Below are 18414 nucleotides of genomic sequence, written 5' to 3' on the forward strand. Positions count from 1 at the left end.
AAGGAAAGGTCAAGATCATTAAAAATTATCTGTTTAGCATAGAGAGCTATGGCCCCAGATGTGTTCCACGTGACAGCGTCACTGGCGATGCTGTAGTTAACTGTATTTTTAATGTGACTGGATAAGAACTAAATGCAAATATATTTTAAAAGTTGTTGTAGGTGTTCTATATTTAACGTGATTTTCAAATTATGACTGCGTCGCTGAAAAGTGTCTGTTTTTATACGTCTTCGCCATTAGGCGAAGCCTATTATGTTACAGTGATTTTGTCAATCCGTCTGTCCGTCTGGACTGTAACTCCAAAAGTTTTCCATATAGAATTTTAATCTTTGGTGGATACATATATGTAGATAGGCAGATGATGATGTGTTGCGATTCACATTTGTCTATTTTGGCGGTTGTCATGGTTACGAGATTGCCATTTCTCTATGTAAACTATATAAATACATATGATTTCGTGCCCGGATTGTAACTCCAAAAGTTTTCCATATATAAGTTTAATGTTTGGTGGATACATATATGTAGACACAAAGATGATGATGTGTTGCGACTCACATTTGTCGCGGTTGTCATGGTTACCAGATTGCCATTTCCCTATGTGCACTATATAAATAGATATGATTTCGTGCCCGGATTGTAATCCCATCTGTTTTCCACGCACAGTTTCAGTTTTTGGTGGATACATAGTGTTACGGTATTGAAAACAGCAACAGAAAACAGACTCAGTGACTCAATATTACAATGTAAACAATGCTTTATATATTAAATGAGACGTACAGTTTTACAGACAGTTCAACAACAACAACATAAAAAACATACACATCAGTATTACCAGTCTTTAAAAGTTTCCAGTTCACTTTTGTATCCCAAGGAACGTATTCTAGGAGATCCAACGTAAAGACCATGGGATAAACACACAATTCACACAAGTCACAAATTGTCCTAGTCAGGTTCTTCGCTAGGTTAGCGAACGCGAACACAGTACACAGGTTACACAGAACAGGAACAGTCAAGCCTTTGAATGACGTCACACCCGCAGAGCACAACACAGGGTAAATACAGGCATGGAGGTATAATCCACTTTAGAACAGTCACAGCTCCCGCAGAAGCTCACAAACGAGCCGTTCAGAGACGTAGAGTAATGTCACCTTGTGGCAGAACGAACGTCCTTTGCAAAACTGAAAACTTCAGTTTAGAGTCCTTGACGACCTTGTCGGTCAGGTGAGGTCAGCGTGTTAAACAAATTACACAGTCAACACTGTATAATCATAATAAAGATCCGAACACCAATAAACGTGACTTCCGCAGAAATTCACATAAACCAGACATCAGTACAACTGTGGTACACCAACGGTGCCGGCATAAAAATCTGTCCTCCCAAATGAAACTGGCATCACCAGCTCATATCAAAATAATGGACTCGATACGAGAGCGTCGCACACTCTCCTGGCTCCCAGTGGATGCAGCAAAAAAAATACCTCCACTCTGCACAGAAAACACGGCTTATATGCGCTCCAGGTGGATTTAACTATTTTTAAACACAGAATTAACAGCCAATGAACATCCAGTGAAATAAACAAAGCCTTGAACAAGGTGCTTTCCACCAGGTCCGCGCTGTACATATATAACAGGGCCTGTTATGCTTTCACAAAGGTCCGCAGACTAACAGTACATGAAAACGTTAAATAGTCATACATAACAATAGGTACACAGATAACAGATATGTCATGACTCACGTTTGCCCATTTCCGTGATTGTCATGGTAACCAAATAGCTATTTTCCTCACATATACTACATAAATAGAAATGATTTTGTGTCCGGGATACAACTCGAACTGTTTTCCACATAAGTTTTAATTTTTGGTGGACATCTTCGTCCACTTGCGCGGTTGTCATGGTAACCATATTCCTATCATCAACACTCATAAAGATTTTATTTGTTCTCATTGTCACATCGTATATTACTTACTGGAATCTGGTTTAAGTTTGTTATTTACGCAATATATTTGCATTACTGCCGAACTGGCGTTAATCTATACTTATTCATTCATTCTCAGTTTTCTACGCGAAACTATGGTCAAGTTTATGTTTCAGGTTTAGGTGTTAGTTTTCTTTCCTTATATACGTGTAACTTTGTGCACATGACTTTCATTTTACGCCGACTGCACGTGTGCCATCGTCGCCAATGATAGTCTATCATAATTCTATCGGTGTTTACGATATTTATTTACGTTCTCAGATACAGGAGCCGATGAAATGCAGACATGCCGCTCGCAGGACAGGATAACCTGAAACTTCTGCGCCTGAAGGTCCTTTATTTCCTGTATTATGGTGGTGAGTACAGATCGGGTTGAAAAGCTGTACTTGCTTGTTTAAAATGTTACGACAACAGAAGAAAATGCATTATACAGCATGGACATGGTACTCACCTAAAACAACTGGCAGAAATTCGATATGTGTGCGCATGTGTGGGAAATAAGAAAACAAGTTTAACAAGCATGTATACATGTATATAAGTGACTATACACTGAAATTACTGTTACATAAAAGAAGGACAATGTTTACAATCCCAAACATTGGAATCCCAGAAGCGGCGTCTAATGGTTAAGGTGAATCAAATAAGGGGACTTATTCTCCAGGTAAATCAAATGGATAAGACCCAAATATTCAAAACCGGAAGGGCCGCCCAAAAAATTAAAACTTGACCCAATTTGATTAGCTAGATATATGACATCATCTGACACTTGACAGTCCATACACGGCTTGTACCAACGGTTTAGATTGTTCTTAAGGGGCTTGATTCATTCCCTATGGTAGCTCCTATAATGATTTGCTATATATATGTCGTTCACTCCAGAATCATAGGCGATGCTTTGTCATTATTCTTTGTATGTTCACAGGTGTAGGCGCGTTGCTCCCATTCATTCCAGTATACCTCAAACAGACTGGATTAACAGCATCTGAAACCGGCGTTATCATTGGTTTCCTGCCATTCGTGTCGTCAGCTATACGACCCCTCATTGGTGGAGCGGTGGACCGTTACAAGATTCACAAGCCTGTATTTATTGCAGTTTGCCTCTTAGCAGGACTCGTTTACTGCTCGCTATTGTTGGTGCCGAGAAAAGTTGAATTTGGTCAACCAATCAATGGAACGGGTCTGGTGGACATGCGCACTGATTATCGAGGCTGTTATCTTCCGATCGCGTATTTAGACAGATGCCTGAAAGACAGTGTTGACAAGAAAACTTTACCTTGGTATCGCAGTTTTGTCACGAATGTCAGTAACACCGTCCAGTTGTTGTCTATGATATTCTGTGTACCGGATGCAGAGCTTAGTGATGATCTCTCAATGGTCATATCTGGGAACATGTCATCCAAAGCACTATATATTTATCCTGACTCACAATATCCACCGATGGTTGCATTCGACATCAAAGAGGTGGCCAAAGTTGGCCAATTCATAACAAATTGCACCATTAATCTTTCGAATGTAACTTTTTTCCCAATATCCACCGGGACAGTCGAGTGTCCGAGTCGTACAAGGTACAAATGCTGGCATCAGAAAAATATTGTGTCAACTGAAGATAGACTAGATTCGAAAGGAGAGTTCCAGGCTCCATTTTGGATTACGTTTGTGATTCTTAACTTTGCTAGGTTGTTACATAACAGTGTGATGAGCTTTACTGATGCCGTAGCCTACAGCTATCTCGGCGAAGACAAGTCACGATTTGGAGTCCAGAGACTTTTTGGGTCATTAGGCTTCGTTGTGGTATCTGTCCCGTTGTCCATATTGCTGTACTTATACGCTGAATCAGATGGCACTACGAACTTCTCCATATCATTTTACGTATATATGGGGTTTACTTGTCTAGCTGCCGTAAAGGTGTCTTTCATGACGATTTCATTCCGCCAAAAAGCTTCGAATTTGTGCTCGGCTCTTTGTAAATTACTTAAGGACCAACAAATCGCGCTGGTCCTTCTAGTGACGACCTACGCCGGGGCGCAATTGGGGGTTGTGGAGGGATTCTTCTTCTGGTATCTTAAGCAGCTGGGAGCTACGCAGCTAATTCTCGGTCTTTGTGTGGGGACTGGCCTTGGAAGTGAGATTCTCTTCTTTTTCCTATCTTCCCCGGTGTTGCGCCGATTTGGAGAGGTGCCCACCTTACAGATGTCTCTGCTGGCCTCCGCTGTGAGAACCATATCTGTGTCATTCGTGACAAATCCGTGGTTTGGGATATTCATACAGCTTCTTCACGGTCCTGTATTCAGTCTTATGTGGGCGGCCGCGTCAGCCTACGTCAACTCAATCGCCCCGCGGGGAATGGCAGTAACAGCACAGACGATCCTGGGAAGCTTGGTGTACGGAATAGGTGGGTCCTGCCTGATCTTACCTCTCTGTTGACAACGTAATATCTTAGATAAACGAGTGAAAGTTGTCCGTCATCCAGGTACATGTATACATTTATTTATTTATTTATTTATAAACTGCTGATTTACGCCGTACTCAAGATTATTTAACTTATACGGCGTCAGTCGGCATTATGGTGAGAGAAAACCGAGCAGAGCCCTTGGGAAACGCATGATCATCCACAGCTTGCTGACAGACCTTCCCACGTGCGCACTACTATACATAACACATAGGTAATAAATGAGTTCGACTGGATTTTGTGTTTTAAGAGAGTTCAACTCTACTGCATTCATTAGCATTTTTCAGCAGCGTATGGAGATAGTATGGTACTGTATAATTTGGATGACAGCTCACTTTCATCCATGCTTGCGAGACTAGATGCTTTTGTCTTTTTTCTCAGTTCTGACACGGTCTACTTTAACCTGTTGTTAACTCCTCTATTGTTATTGGCCAACTGCGTTTTCAGTGGGGAATTCCTTTGGCTAAAACTACTGTTGAATACTTGCCACCACTGTGTATATGTCCTGAATTGAGGTAAACTGACAAAGAGGCTGTATTTCACCAGTTACGTATGACCATTTGTCAGGTATCACACTGTCGTCGCTTCTCTAGTTTTACCCTCTGTGCTGTACGTCTTTAATTATAATTAAAAAAACTCTTCCTTCTATAGGCTAATGCCGCAAAGACTTCTTCATTTAAGAATACACAATAATTTGAACTGACTCACTTTCTTGTGTGTGATTTCTTTAAATTGAGGGCCTGGTCCAAGAAAGAACTGGTTACGGATTATATTACAAATATAAGATAACAAACCTGCATGTATATGAAAGAATTTTTTCGACAGTATTTGCATTAAGAGAACAGTTTCTAAGTTTCAATTCAGATTTCTTTACATGTGCATGATACCGATGAATTTGGTGTACTGGAGTAAACTAGAAATCTCTGAAAGTGGATAGTATGGTGTCAAATTATTTACTTCTCTTTCAAAAAAAAATATTAAGCGTGTTTGTGTAAGCTAGTTATTCAAATTAGTCACCTATTTCCCGTTAGAAATAGGCTTGATCTCGAGAAAGAGAAAGAGTAATAAGGGATTAAAAGAAGACAATCACGACAGTACTCCTTCCCACATAACTTCACCTTATCTGAAGTGAGAGAATATGAACTTGCTTGTACACATGAAAGCTTTTGTCTCATGTGTATTTGTCAGGTTATGGTACGGGCAACCTGATCACTGGAATGGTGTACGACGCTATCGGACCCGCCTGGACATTCCGGATCAACGGTAGCATAACCGTGCTCGTGTCTATGTTGTTTGCTTTGATTCAGGGCTGTTATGTCAAACCAAAGGTGCAGAGAGAGAGAGAGATAAGCGTGGTAAGGCGATACCACAGTTAGGAGGAATAGTTTATGTATGTAAACTTTGTGTACTGGAAATTTGGCGATAACTGTATCAGATATACATGTATCATGGCGTACAGGAAACGACAGCAGGTACAATGTGACAGTTGCTTCGTGATTTAAACTCCTATGATTTTAGTCGAATGAGCTAATGTAGACCACTAATTCTTTTTCTATATTTTCGTCGTGATTAACGAACAAAAATGTAAACTTACAAAGTAGATTTTGTTTCGTACTAAATGCTGTAAGCAAACTCATAATATGGTATTTTTAGCCTGTCTGCTTAGTATTCAATGTGTAGATAAAATCCTGGTGGTTTATCGGGACAGTATGTATGTAATCTGCAGAGTTCTGGAAACATGGGTTCTCCCATTTACCAATAGCCATAACTGAGGAAAGCAGATTCGAAACAGACAACGCTCATAACAAATTTTACATGATGTAAATGCATGTTTGAAGGAATACTTCAATATCTGTTCCATGTCGCATGTTCTACATATTTCTGATTAATCGAAATACAAAATGTGCTTATCTTTCAGAAGATCAGGAGATGACAGTTGATTGCTTGCTGAACGCCCCAACCGAAACACAGACAGTTCCAGGCACAGAGAGTTCACAACAAAGAAGTACCTAACCTCAAACCAGGATGTCTCTACAGGAAAGCTGAGTACGAAGTATTTGTAGTTTATTTACATCGGGAAGTAATTTCATAATAACTTACACATGTATTCAAGGAATACTCTTCAACAAGAGACCTGCAGATGGTCGTGGGTTTCCCCCGGATTCTGCCCGGATTCCTTCGACCGTCGAATAAGTGAAATATTCTTGAATATGGCGTAAAACATCAATCAAATAAATAAATCAATAAACATTAACACTGGATGGTTGTGGTGAGCGTCAACACCAACCTTCAGTCGTCGGAAACGAGTTTTAAGCATACCGAAGGCTCCCTCAACAGCTTGTCTTCTGCAAGATAAAGCACTGTTGACAGCTTTCTGTCCACGTGTTAGGTTTCCCACGTTTCTACATGTATATGGTGTCAACAACCATCTTGTTATTGGATATACGACGGCGGCCAGCATTATGGTGGGAGAAAGCGGGCAGAACCCGGAGGAAACCCACGACCTCCCGCAGGTTGCTGCTAGACCTTCCCACTTACGGCCGGAGAGGAAGCCAGCATGAACTGGACTCAAAGCGACCGCATTGGTCCTTATGACATTGAAACATTAACATTTTGTATACTAGTGGATACTAAGAATGTTGTATGGGGGACTCACTTGAAATGTTACAAATAATACGTGTATTGGGTGATATTCTTCACATCTGACCAGCACATTATGTATAGCGTCCGCTTCGGGAGGCGGTTCAATCCTGGGTCGAGTCACACCTAAGACCTTAAAAGAGGAAGTTGTAACTTCCTGGCTTGGCGTCCAGCATGAAGGAGATAGTGCATTGACTGGTTGACCTGTATCAGTATAATCGCTTGGGCGGGGTGGCTTACTTGCCTTCTTTAAGTCGTCTCAGTGAAGCAGCGCTAGCTACAAAAGCGGTGGAAATCCGTCCTGCAACAAGGAGGCACATTACATGCACTCTAAGGATTCCTTCGTCGTCATATGACGAAAAAATTGTTAGGTACAACGTTAAACGTTAAGCTCTCACTCACTCTTCGCATTTGCTCACTGAGTATTACTTTCGCTTTCAAGGACAACCGCAACAACTGTGCACTTCTATATATATTGAACCCAACGTCAGACAGAAATGAAAGCAAGTTTTATGATTATACATGTACATGATTGAAAATCTAATCAGAAAAAGCAACGGTGTATTTGGAGCAGTTTGCTGGTAAATTTTATTTGAACTTCATGCGAGCCCTTTCATTAGTACCAGTAAAGTTCTACGGCCCGTTCATGTACCAAGAGTCATGAAAGTACTAGCCAACAGCCAACACAAGAATATGCAACAGACTGTTGATATTCCTATGTATGTGACAGGGTAATGTTATTCTCCTTGAACATTGCTATACTGCATATATTTATCTTTTTTCATTTTTCAAGGAAATGTTACCGGCGAAAGTCCGATTTTCGTATTTTGAGTCACTATCATGCAGCTTGAGCGGGTTAGTGCTCTGACTTTAACCAAAATACGTGTGTCCGAGACGGACGATGTTGTTTCACCCGCCGGGTTTAATCTATAAATAAACCTTTTTGCAGATACGACCCTGGGGTCCTGTCGTGTGTGTCAGCAGCAATTTAAGGAGGGGTTACAAATACAAACCAAAAATAGTCTGGGGGCAATAAAATTTTAAAACATAGTTTAATAAATTTACCTTTCAAAAAAAGAAAATATTTCTTATGAAGTAAGAAACAAAAGAGCACACAACTACGTCCGAACATGGGGAATCACCTGAAACGAAATGTCGTAATTCTTGACTCGGGAGCGGTTGTTATTTCAATTTACCATTGACAGAAGCGCCCCCTGTTGTCACAACGGGGCATCTCCACAGATGAGAGCAGCTCTAGCGCTCATTTGTGGTGATGCACCGTTTTGACACCAGGGGGCGCTAATTCCTCCCTTGAAATTTCAAGGCGCTTACAAGCTTTCTCCTTACAAAGAAAAACCTGCGGCATCACAATTTGCAATGTTCAGATTACATACCACACCCATATTTCGGTAGCCACAAAGCCGAATGTTGGTAGACACATATCAGAAGCTTCAGACTTACATAGCAGTGTAGAACTTGCAACGTTCAAAGTTACACACATACAGTTTTGGCGGATGTCCTCTTCCATATCCGAATGTCAAACAGCCTGTTTGTCTGAAATGTTGTCAGCTTGCAGATGTACACTTAAACCGTTATGGATATTGCACTGTGACTGGTTGTGAAAACCATGGTTTTACAAACGTGTGTCCTTGTGAGAGAAAGCGCGTTAATCTGATAAATGTCTGATATGACCACAATGTATTAATAAAATAATGGGTCTACAATACGAATCTCCGCGTCGAAACAAAGGTATAGGCCTATGACCACAGAATGAAGACATAAGCAGGGACGGCAGTGTGGTAACTGGCAAATTTTCACAGGTAACCCGTTAAAGATGGCCCCTTGTTTGTTTCACTCCGATAAGGGTATATCCTGTTGATTTTAACCGCATTTAAATGTTTAAGTAGTAATAACTCACACGCCTCCTAACACACTTCTCTTTAAACCAGAATCATTGATAATAAATGCAGTGATGCTAATTGCAATTTAATACGTGTTAATACACTCAATATGCTGTGTCTTCATAACAGTTCATGATGAAGGATCACATTAAAATAATGATAATAATATAATGATAATAATGCTAAAATAATAATAAGGACCAGACCTAGTCAACACTAGTGCACCAGCGAAATCCCGGTTGATTCGGACATTCAACAAAGACGACTACAGTACACGTGACCAATGAAATCTACCGAATTTTTCTTGGTTTTAATTCAAACTGTTAGTATAAATATGTACGCATTAGTCACTTATAAGCCCTCTAGCGCAATGGTATCATTTAAAAATATATGCTGTAATATTAGACGTCACTAATCTAGGTTTACTCAAAATATAAGCGTCAATTCCGACACTCATATACCATTCGTAGTCATTACCTTTCATAATTAACAACCACATGAAAACAATGTCAGGATACTGAGCAGAATGAACGGATGACTGAATGAATGATTATGGCTTAACGCCAACTCTGCAATATTTCAGCCATTTCGTGGCGAGAACATGTTAGAAGTAGGAATCAGAGAATGGTTTTTCGATGTGATGAGAACATTCAAAATGAAATGAAAGAGAGATATGTTTAAGACCTGTTAAAAATAGCCATACTTAAACTAAAACTAGAAAACCATATTTTATAACTATACTGTCAAATATATCGAGTATAGAGTTGCCTGCGTAGTACCTTTGCCAAGCATGAGCAGTCTACAGTCAACCAAGATATGCTTGATGCCCTACCGAGCATCATATTCAAGAAACTTGGGAGCACTGCTCCCATCAAGAATAAAATTGTGCCGAACACGGCACCTTGTTAAAACTACTTGGTATCTGCAAGAAATATGTGTGTAAGAATTGTACATTATACCCAATGACAGGGTGAATAGTATGGAGTTTATTATGGACCTGAAGATTCCATTCTCTTTGCCAAAGGCGACGAATATACTTAAGAATATTTAAAATCCGTGTATGGGAGCTTAATTTTCGATATATATTTATATTTAAGGGAAGTTTTACCTTGCCTTTCTACTACTGTGTTTCTGTAGATAACAATATGACTTGGTATCGAACAAAAATATCGTCCCTACCTCTTTTAGTAAGTTTCCGGTGTAAGGTTAACATTTTAAGAATCAATGGGTTTTTAAATTTATTATTCTCTGTTGCCAAAAGACGGGAAAGCGAGTCATTGCATATCATTGCTGAATGACAAGAAGGTTGGCATCGTATTTTCTATGTTTAGGTAAAGCAAATATTAATTTAGGCTCTGGAAGAAGCCAGGGAGGAATCTCCGGAAAAGACATCGGAACTACCTGCTCTTACTTGTTGTTATTTTCCACAGCGGTTTACGGCTAAAGGAAACTCGAGTACTCGCAGTAAACTACCGCCCCCCGCCAGGTACATGTGTTAAACTGCAGCTGACCTTGTAAGCCCTGGATTCCAAACTGCGACCAAACTGTTCAGGGTCCAAGCGGCAGCGTCGTCACAACACCCTGCGCTATGAAGTAAAAACAGAAAAAATTAAAACTGGGGTTTCAATGTAAAAAGTGCTTTTAATACATATGACGCAAACAAATGTCGAAGTAACTTGAACAAATTGCATATGAATAGCACACACCTTTCTGTAATGTTGGTAACGCTTCGAAGTACAGCGTTTAAGATCTCTTTCAAACCAGTTACAAAGACTGATTTACGTAGGTTACATGTGTTTATGTCATAGGCGATCTGTTTCACTTTATTAATTATGCCTGTGAAAGATCCTTAACAATCTTGGTGAAAGAAACCAAGAGTATTTTCGCACGCAAGAAGCATAAAAAGAACTCTAATAGTACTGCAATTTCGAATTATTAGGTTTGTGAAATTTATAAATCGGTGGGTCTTGACAATAAAATGGAACGAGAAAAGTCCCAAACCAAATTACGTTTTAGGGCTTGTGCTATAGTTACATTTAGAAAGTCCTCTGTAAATAGTAAAACGTACAGCCGATTCCCAAGCATGCAGCGGTGTCTTCACCCTTAGCAGGTCCAATTTAATCGACTTGCAGGAATCGACCCCTTTCCAGATTTGGGTAGAAAAGATTATTTAGCTAAATTAAAACCGAACTAACTTCATCTGATAGACTTTATTTTCTTTTGTGTAAACAAAACATGGAAGTCTTTGGTTTACATATTATCTGATGTAAAGACTACAGCGTAATGAGTACAACCAATATGATGCTTGGAAACGGTCACGCGTTTTGCTGGTGAAATCCGGCCTCTTGTCAATATAAAGCAGTTAGGATTTATTCCTCCTGTTCATGCATATGCTTAAAAGTGGGTAGAGTAACGACTGGTTGACCCGTATCAGTAGAATGGCTCGGGTGGGGCGGCTTACTTGCCTTGAGTAAGTCGTCTCAGAGAAGCAGCACTAGATAAAAGAACGGCGGAAATCCGTCCTGCAACAAGGAGGCACATTACATACACTCTAAGAACTCCTCCGTCGCCATATGACTAAAAAATTAAGTACGACTTTAAACCCCAAGCACTCACTCACTCACTCACATTTAAGACCTTAAAAGAGGAAGTTGTAACTTCCTCGCTTGCCGTTCAGCAGTAAGGGGATAGTTCAACAACTAGTTAACCCGTGTCAATATAATGGCTCGGGCGGGGCCCCTTGCTTGCCTTGTAAGCCGCCCTGCCCAGTGTCAGTGCCCAGGTTCTGGTGACACTTACGACCTTAAGAGAGGAAGTTGTAACTTCCTCGCTTGGCGTTCAGCAGTCAGGGGATAGTGCAACAACTGCACTATGGCTCGGGCGGGGCGGTTTACTTGCCTTGGGTAAGTCTTCTCAGGGAAGCAGCACTAGATAAAAAGTGTGGAAATCCATTCTATAACAAGGAGGCACATTACATGTACTCTAAGAACTCCTTCGTCGTCATATGATTGAAAATTGCTAAGTACGACGTTAAACCCCAAGCACTCAGTCACTCACCCTTCTTGTGGTCAGGCAAGTCCATGCCATAAAGGCATTGCTTCCACTCAAGTGTCTTGCCGAAGCACCCTTCTTGCGGTCAGGCAAGTCCATGCCGTAAAGGCGTTGCCTCCACTGAAGAGTCTTGCCGAAGACACCTGATATGACCTCACCAAGTCATCATATACTGAAATTATGCGTCGAAACAGACATTCGTATACCCGCGGTGAGTCAACATGGGCAAATTAGGGCATATTTACACTGTTGTTTAGTATGACATACCTACTACCAAAATCCAAGATTCTACAGGAGGTATATAGGCTAGACCAATGCGATACCGATCAGTTCAAATACCTGTTAAGTGGTGGCCAAGTAAGATCACAACTTGGTTGATCTTATTGCCTTTGGTTGTTTGAGGCCTGGGCAAGCTTTACATCGATCCAGTGTTTGATTTTCAGCATTAGCAAATAGAAATATTTGTAGGCAATATATCAGCTTCCGTCCTTGTGCTGAGTAGGTAATGGAAACGTTCAGTCATGTCAGATGTAAACAGAATGCACAATTTCCTCACCCCTCGTGTACTCTTTCCTCACAGCTCTAGATCCATCTTGGACATTTATAATTTTAAAGTGACATTACCCGGAGGACTCTAATTTGTTATTGTATGAGACTCCATGGACACATGAATAGTAAGCTATGATAGCATTTAAAGCTTTAAACATGGTTTCTCTTTATGTTTTTTGGGGGGTTTGACCACAAGCTACTGAGCAACTATTCAAACAGGATGAAATAGTTTTCAATTCCAGAACAAAAATCTAGTGCGAAATAAACATGCTCTTGAAATTTGAAATCCCTGTCTGAATCGGACATGTGTGGCTTTTTTGCACGTGCGGATGATCATAGGTTTTTACCGCGCTCTGCCCGACTCAGCCCTATTTTCCTTCAGTTTTTGTAACAGCCAAGCAACTGTTCTGATCTTTGTCCTTATGTTGTCCTTGTCTGTGTGACGTGGGTCCTCTTCACTGCCCAGTTTATCCAGAAGTGCACGCCCGAACTCGAACTAGGTTATCTCCCTTATACTGAGGATAACATTACGCTCTCACACTCACCCACACGTACACACACGTGTTATACCAGTAAGTACGGACAAATTACCCTGAAGTGTTTTATTCTGCCATGCTTTATCGCAAAATAAATGGATTTTTAGATCAAGGAATCCACGATGTTCAAGCATCTATTCCAAATCTTTCTGTAGACAGTAGGCGGTTGACTATAGCTCATACTCCTTACAGCGCATGTGCCGCTCTCCACTCCCGCTATCACCACTAGGCAAGCTTGATCCTTGGAGTCTGTCCGAAAAACGTGGGCTTGTTTAGGCTTAGCCTCATCACTGCTTGGTGTCCTCACGCGGAACTATTTAATCGGCTTTTTTTCAATAAAATCATAGCAAGTATTGGTACGAATCATATTATGCATACTTCAAAGAGATAATCAAAGATAACTTATTATCACAAACAAAGGCTGAGATAGATTTTGTGTTGTCCGACATCATTTCCTGCCGCATCACGAATTTTAAGAATTCTGTACAAAAAGGTCGAATGATTAAGGTGTTTGAACACACTGAGTGTGCCTTGGACTTTATAATAAAATTTATATCGCCCGCCCTCTTCTCACTGTTCGTATCGCCCACGACCTACTTACTGTTTGTGTCGCCCACCCCCTTCCTACTGTTCGTATCCCCACCCCCACCCCACTCACTGTTCGTGTCGCCCCCCTCACTGTTTGTGTCGCCCAACCCCCTTTTCACTGTTCGTGTCGTTCACCCCCTTCTCACTGTTCGTGTCGCCCACCCCCTTCTTACTGTTCGTGTCGCCAACCCCCTTCTCACTGTTCGTGTCGTTCACCCCCTTCTCACTGTTCGTGTCGCCCACCCCCTTCTTACTGTTCGTGTCGCCAACCCCCTTCTTACTGTTCGTGTCGCCCACCCCCTTCTCACTGTTCGTTCACCCCCTTTTCACTGTTCGTGTCGCCAACCCCCTTCTCACTGTTCGTGAGGCCTGAGTGATGCTCGAAATGGCCGTTTTTCCAGGTGTAAGACTACTTTGCTTCAGCAATAATTATGTATTCATTTATCTGACTAGTGTTTTACGCCGCACTCAAGTACATTTCACATATACGACGACCTCACTGACTTGCCAAAGGTCGTTATTTATTCTGGGAACTCCAGTTTCCCTTACCCATAACACTGACTGCCATCGTTTTAGCGAAAAAGTCTCGAGCATGGCGTGAAACACCGCTTTAAATAAATACAGTAAAGCACAGGTGGGAAGTACTGCACTGCAGCAGTTACGTCAGGTTTTAGAAATGCACCATGCCTGAGAGCTAGTTGTGCTAAATATTGCGGGCTGCTGGAGTTCCTGCCCATGGACAAAGTCAGCTGATGGTTACCGTTGTTGCCATTATGTGCTTACTTTTCCTTCGAACTTGTTAAGTGAAAGGCATGGTCATTTTCGCGTGTGCTATCTGCGTATGTCTTATAATACCTAGCGATTGAACGATTGGTCGGTGTTTAACGCCGCGCTCAGGATGTTTTGACTTATAAGACGTGTACAAAGGTTCCATTTATAGTATGCGGAAACCAGAGTTCTCGGAGTTCAACAACCTGACCTGGGTACATGAAAAATTTGACCTTAGGTCGCAGCTGAAACAGAGAGATGGAACACACGACCTCATTGGTCGAGGACCTGATACTTACAGCGTGCCAGGGCTTTAAACATCTGACTGGCGAGGCCATACTGGTTCTCTCCACCCATACATATGACCGCTGAAGCAGACGTCCAGTGGCGTTGGCGTTCATACCAGCCAATCAGAATCGATCCTGCATCCCTTTAAGGCACTAGACCGGGCTCCCACAAAGTCATATTGTATGTATATAGGCCGTACGTGGAAAGGTCTTCTAGCAACCTGCGGATGGTCGTCAGTTTCCCATGTGTTCTATCCGATTTCTTCCAATCATAATGCTGGGATATATGTATAAATAGATATTCTTGAGTACAGCATAAAATATCAGTCAGATAAATCAATTATTTTACGGTACTTATATAAGCCAAATCGACATTTCAAGAATCTCGAGGCCGAGTTAAATTAGGTTTTGGCGAGAGAGGCTGGGATGTTTGGGTATCCTGAGATCGAGATGAGGAAGTTTCTAGACTAGGAATATTACATATGTAATTCCGGCCTCGGGTAGAGAATTTACAGATTTCCACGCTCTCGCTGTTGATGGGACTACAAGCTTACATACCAGAAAACTCCCGCTGTTTTTTTTATTTGTTTGTGAAAAACCAGAGATATATTTAGCGTACTACCCTGTGTATATCCGTCATTGACAAGAGACGACCAGAAACCAAATGAATCGTGCAATGTTCTGGATAAGCATACAGCTCTTCGTGGGTGTTTTCATACCAGATGTCGCCCGGTATTTCCCCACCATAATACTAGCCGCCTTCGTACAAGTGAAATATTCTTGAGTACGGCATGTCAACCGTCTAGGCCATTGCTTCAACTGCGAAAAAGCATAAGCCCTCTGATGATCAAACACCATACGCTCCCCTTTGTTGAATATATACTCCCTTGCGTTCTGTGTAATTTATTCTGTCGCTATTTATCATGCTTTTACCAAACGAGAATAATGCAAATTTATTTAAGGCTTTGCTTCACGCTTCGTGCGAGAAGGAGCATTTTTAGACTTTTCACTTTCCTGTGAAACTAGCCGAACACCGGAAGAAGAGTAAACGAGTTGTTAGCCTTTGTTAGACGCCATTGGTCAAAATTACTCAAAATGCTGTGTTGTAATCACATTTAATAGAAATCATGCACAGAAACTAGTGATAATTAATGGAATGTAGACGATTTTGGAATCGCTCGAATTGTTCAATTTCCAGTTAGAGTCCACATTCATTGTTATTTCGAGAATCGCATTCCCGACATTTGCTGCTCGGGCTCACTGGAAAGTCATATACTACTGACACGTAAGTTTACTCAGTGTACTTAGTCACATTTTATTTATTCATTTGATCGATGTCCTTCTAACATTTTTACCGACAACTGTAGGGCTTATTGGTCGAGGAAGCTGAAATTCACTTAGTAATACACTGCCTTTCATCAGACAATGTCAAATATATGGCAACATCCTGACTGAAAGCCGCGGCCGACCCAGCACGAGCCAGATTCGAACCTCACCGGTCACATCCTCAGCGAACATGTAACCGAAGGTCCTAAAAGGAGAAATAACACGTAGTATAAGTTGATAGAATAATGTGTACAAGTACGTTAGTTGTTTCACGAATAAACTGTAACTACATTTTTCTTTTTTATCTGATCGTTGTTTAAGGCAACACTGAAGATCTTTTTTGTCACTTATATGATGGCGGTCATTGCAACAAATCAAATCCTCACAAGCAGTGAGAGCGGGGGGATCTCAAAAATACATGTCGTCACAGGAAATGACGTTGTATTGATTATAACAGCAAATATAAGAAAATTTATTTAGAACGATTTGCAAAATTATGATGGCCTCGGTTTATGACCTTGTGGACAATATTCAGAAACCAGGAGGTATTTTGTGAGTGTATCTACCCCACAGTTAAAAATGCTACTGCAACACTAGATACAAAGGTACAATACTCTGAATTTCTGTATTTTTAAAAATGCTGAAGAATTGTTTCAAAAAAGACCTTGCACAGAATGCAGAACACCCCTAAACATTTATCTGAGCAGTGGGTGGTCTGGCCAAGCTGTGTACAAACTTTTCTTCAGACAGGCAGACAGACAGACAGACAGAGTAAGAAATGCCGGCAAAAACATATATATCTTAATAGGCGGAGGTAGTATCATTGCGCAACATGAACGACGTCCGTAAGAAAGTTCATTCTAGTTCCAACTGGGGAGTTTCGAATTCGAACTCTTATCGCTAAAGTCCAATTATACCAGTTGCTTAACGATTTTGGGAAGTCGCATAAGAGAGGAGGGCTTTTCGTACCGTAAGCGTCAAAAGACTTCGGTCTCAACACTCCTCATTGGAGTGCGGCGTCTGCGTGTACATGGTCCACAGCCCAGTTTTGCAATGCAGCGAGCAACATATTTTTTATCGTACATATGTCATACGATATTTTGTACTATTACCGTACTACTGTCCAATATGTGCCATTATTGTACATGTACGACATCTTTGTGAAACTGGATACAGATCTGCATGTTCTGTACATGTAAAATGATATGACTTCCATACCTAACAAATCGAATTTATTTCACCATATATATCTGGCTGTGATCGGAGAAGATGTACAAATAATGCCCGGGGCATTAAAAACAAAAACGGAAAGGGACAAAAAAAAAAAACAAAAACGAAAAATATTCAGTCTTATGATAAAACCGCATGATATGGAAACAAAAGTTTTCTGCCATTTCCACTTTCCACTTACGCCAGGAGTTACATGATCCAAGAACACATGCATGGTGTGATCTCTCGCTGGCGTGTAGTCACGAATCGTGACGACATTCTATCATTTGATCATATCCGTCTGATTCAACGTCACATAAGAATTTTACTGAAACTTCCCATGACTTTTATTTTTGAGCAATCTTTATTTATAGGGGTAAAGTAGAGTTACTTACATTTACATTTACATTACATTCAGCCGTGGTGTTAACCCCATACTTTCTATCTTATAACTTTAATAATTCAGCCAACTGGAGCAGCAGCCTCACGACAGATAAAGTCAGTCCGGTGTTCCATCATAACGCTTACCATACACTAACCTTCCTTTTTTGTTTAAGTTGAAGTTCTTGGAATACTTCTGTATAGTTGCTCCGCTGCCCAAGAACACAAAGCGTTCTCAGTGTATGACATTGCTTGCAGGCCAATCGTGTCTTTTGTTTCCATCTTCATGTAGTCCACATAGCGACCCTTGTTGGCTCACTTAGTTTAGAGCGTTGTAATCGGGGCATCCAATCGATCATGACCAATGATTTTTGTTTTTTTTGATTGTTGTTTTACGCCGTACTCAAGAATATTTCACTTATACGACGGCGGCCAGCATTATGGTGTGTGGAAACCGGGCAGAGCCCGGGGGAAACCCACGACCATCCGCAGGTTGCTGACAAACCTTCCCACGTACGGCCGGAGAGGAAGCCAGCATGGGCTGGACTTGAACTCACAGCGACCGCATTGGTGAGAGACTCCTGGGTCATTACGCTGCGCTAGCGCTTTAACCGACTGAGCCACGGAGGCCCCCCATGACCAATGAAGTTGTCCAGCTCTAATCAGCTCTAAATATCCAGCTTTAATTTCATATTTATTTATTTGATTGGTGTTTTACGCCGTGCTTCGAGAATGCTTCACTTATTCGACG

The 18414-nt window shown here is 41.2% G+C and overlaps 1 protein-coding gene across 1 annotated transcript; it reads left to right on the forward strand.

Moving 5' to 3' along the window:
• Positions 1 to 2264: 2264 nt before the first annotated feature.
• Positions 2265 to 7955, forward strand: LOC135472467 (major facilitator superfamily domain-containing protein 6-like). Its single transcript, XM_064751983.1, has 4 exons — positions 2265 to 2334; positions 2901 to 4370; positions 5616 to 5782; positions 6346 to 7955. Exons 1-4 carry the CDS (start codon positions 2265 to 2267, stop codon positions 6358 to 6360), a joined length of 1722 nt encoding a protein of 573 aa, XP_064608053.1. The 3' UTR covers positions 6361 to 7955.
• Positions 7956 to 18414: the final 10459 nt, after the last annotated feature.

This window comes from Liolophura sinensis, chromosome 8 (assembly GCF_032854445.1).
Source record: "Liolophura sinensis isolate JHLJ2023 chromosome 8, CUHK_Ljap_v2, whole genome shotgun sequence".
Lineage (NCBI taxonomy): Eukaryota > Metazoa > Mollusca > Polyplacophora > Chitonida > Chitonidae > Liolophura > Liolophura sinensis.

Bases quoted from the DNA above. Each gene is read 5' to 3' on its own strand.
- LOC135472467 (XM_064751983.1), top strand. From the start codon at position 2,265: ATGCCGCTCGCAGGACAGGATAACCTGAAACTTCTGCGCCTGAAGGTC. The intron at 2,335-2,900 runs GTGAGTACAGAT...GTATGTTCACAG, and splicing joins TTATTTCCTGTATTATGGTG to GTGTAGGCGCGTTGCTCCCA. The intron at 4,371-5,615 runs GTGGGTCCTGCC...TGTATTTGTCAG, and splicing joins AAGCTTGGTGTACGGAATAG to GTTATGGTACGGGCAACCTG.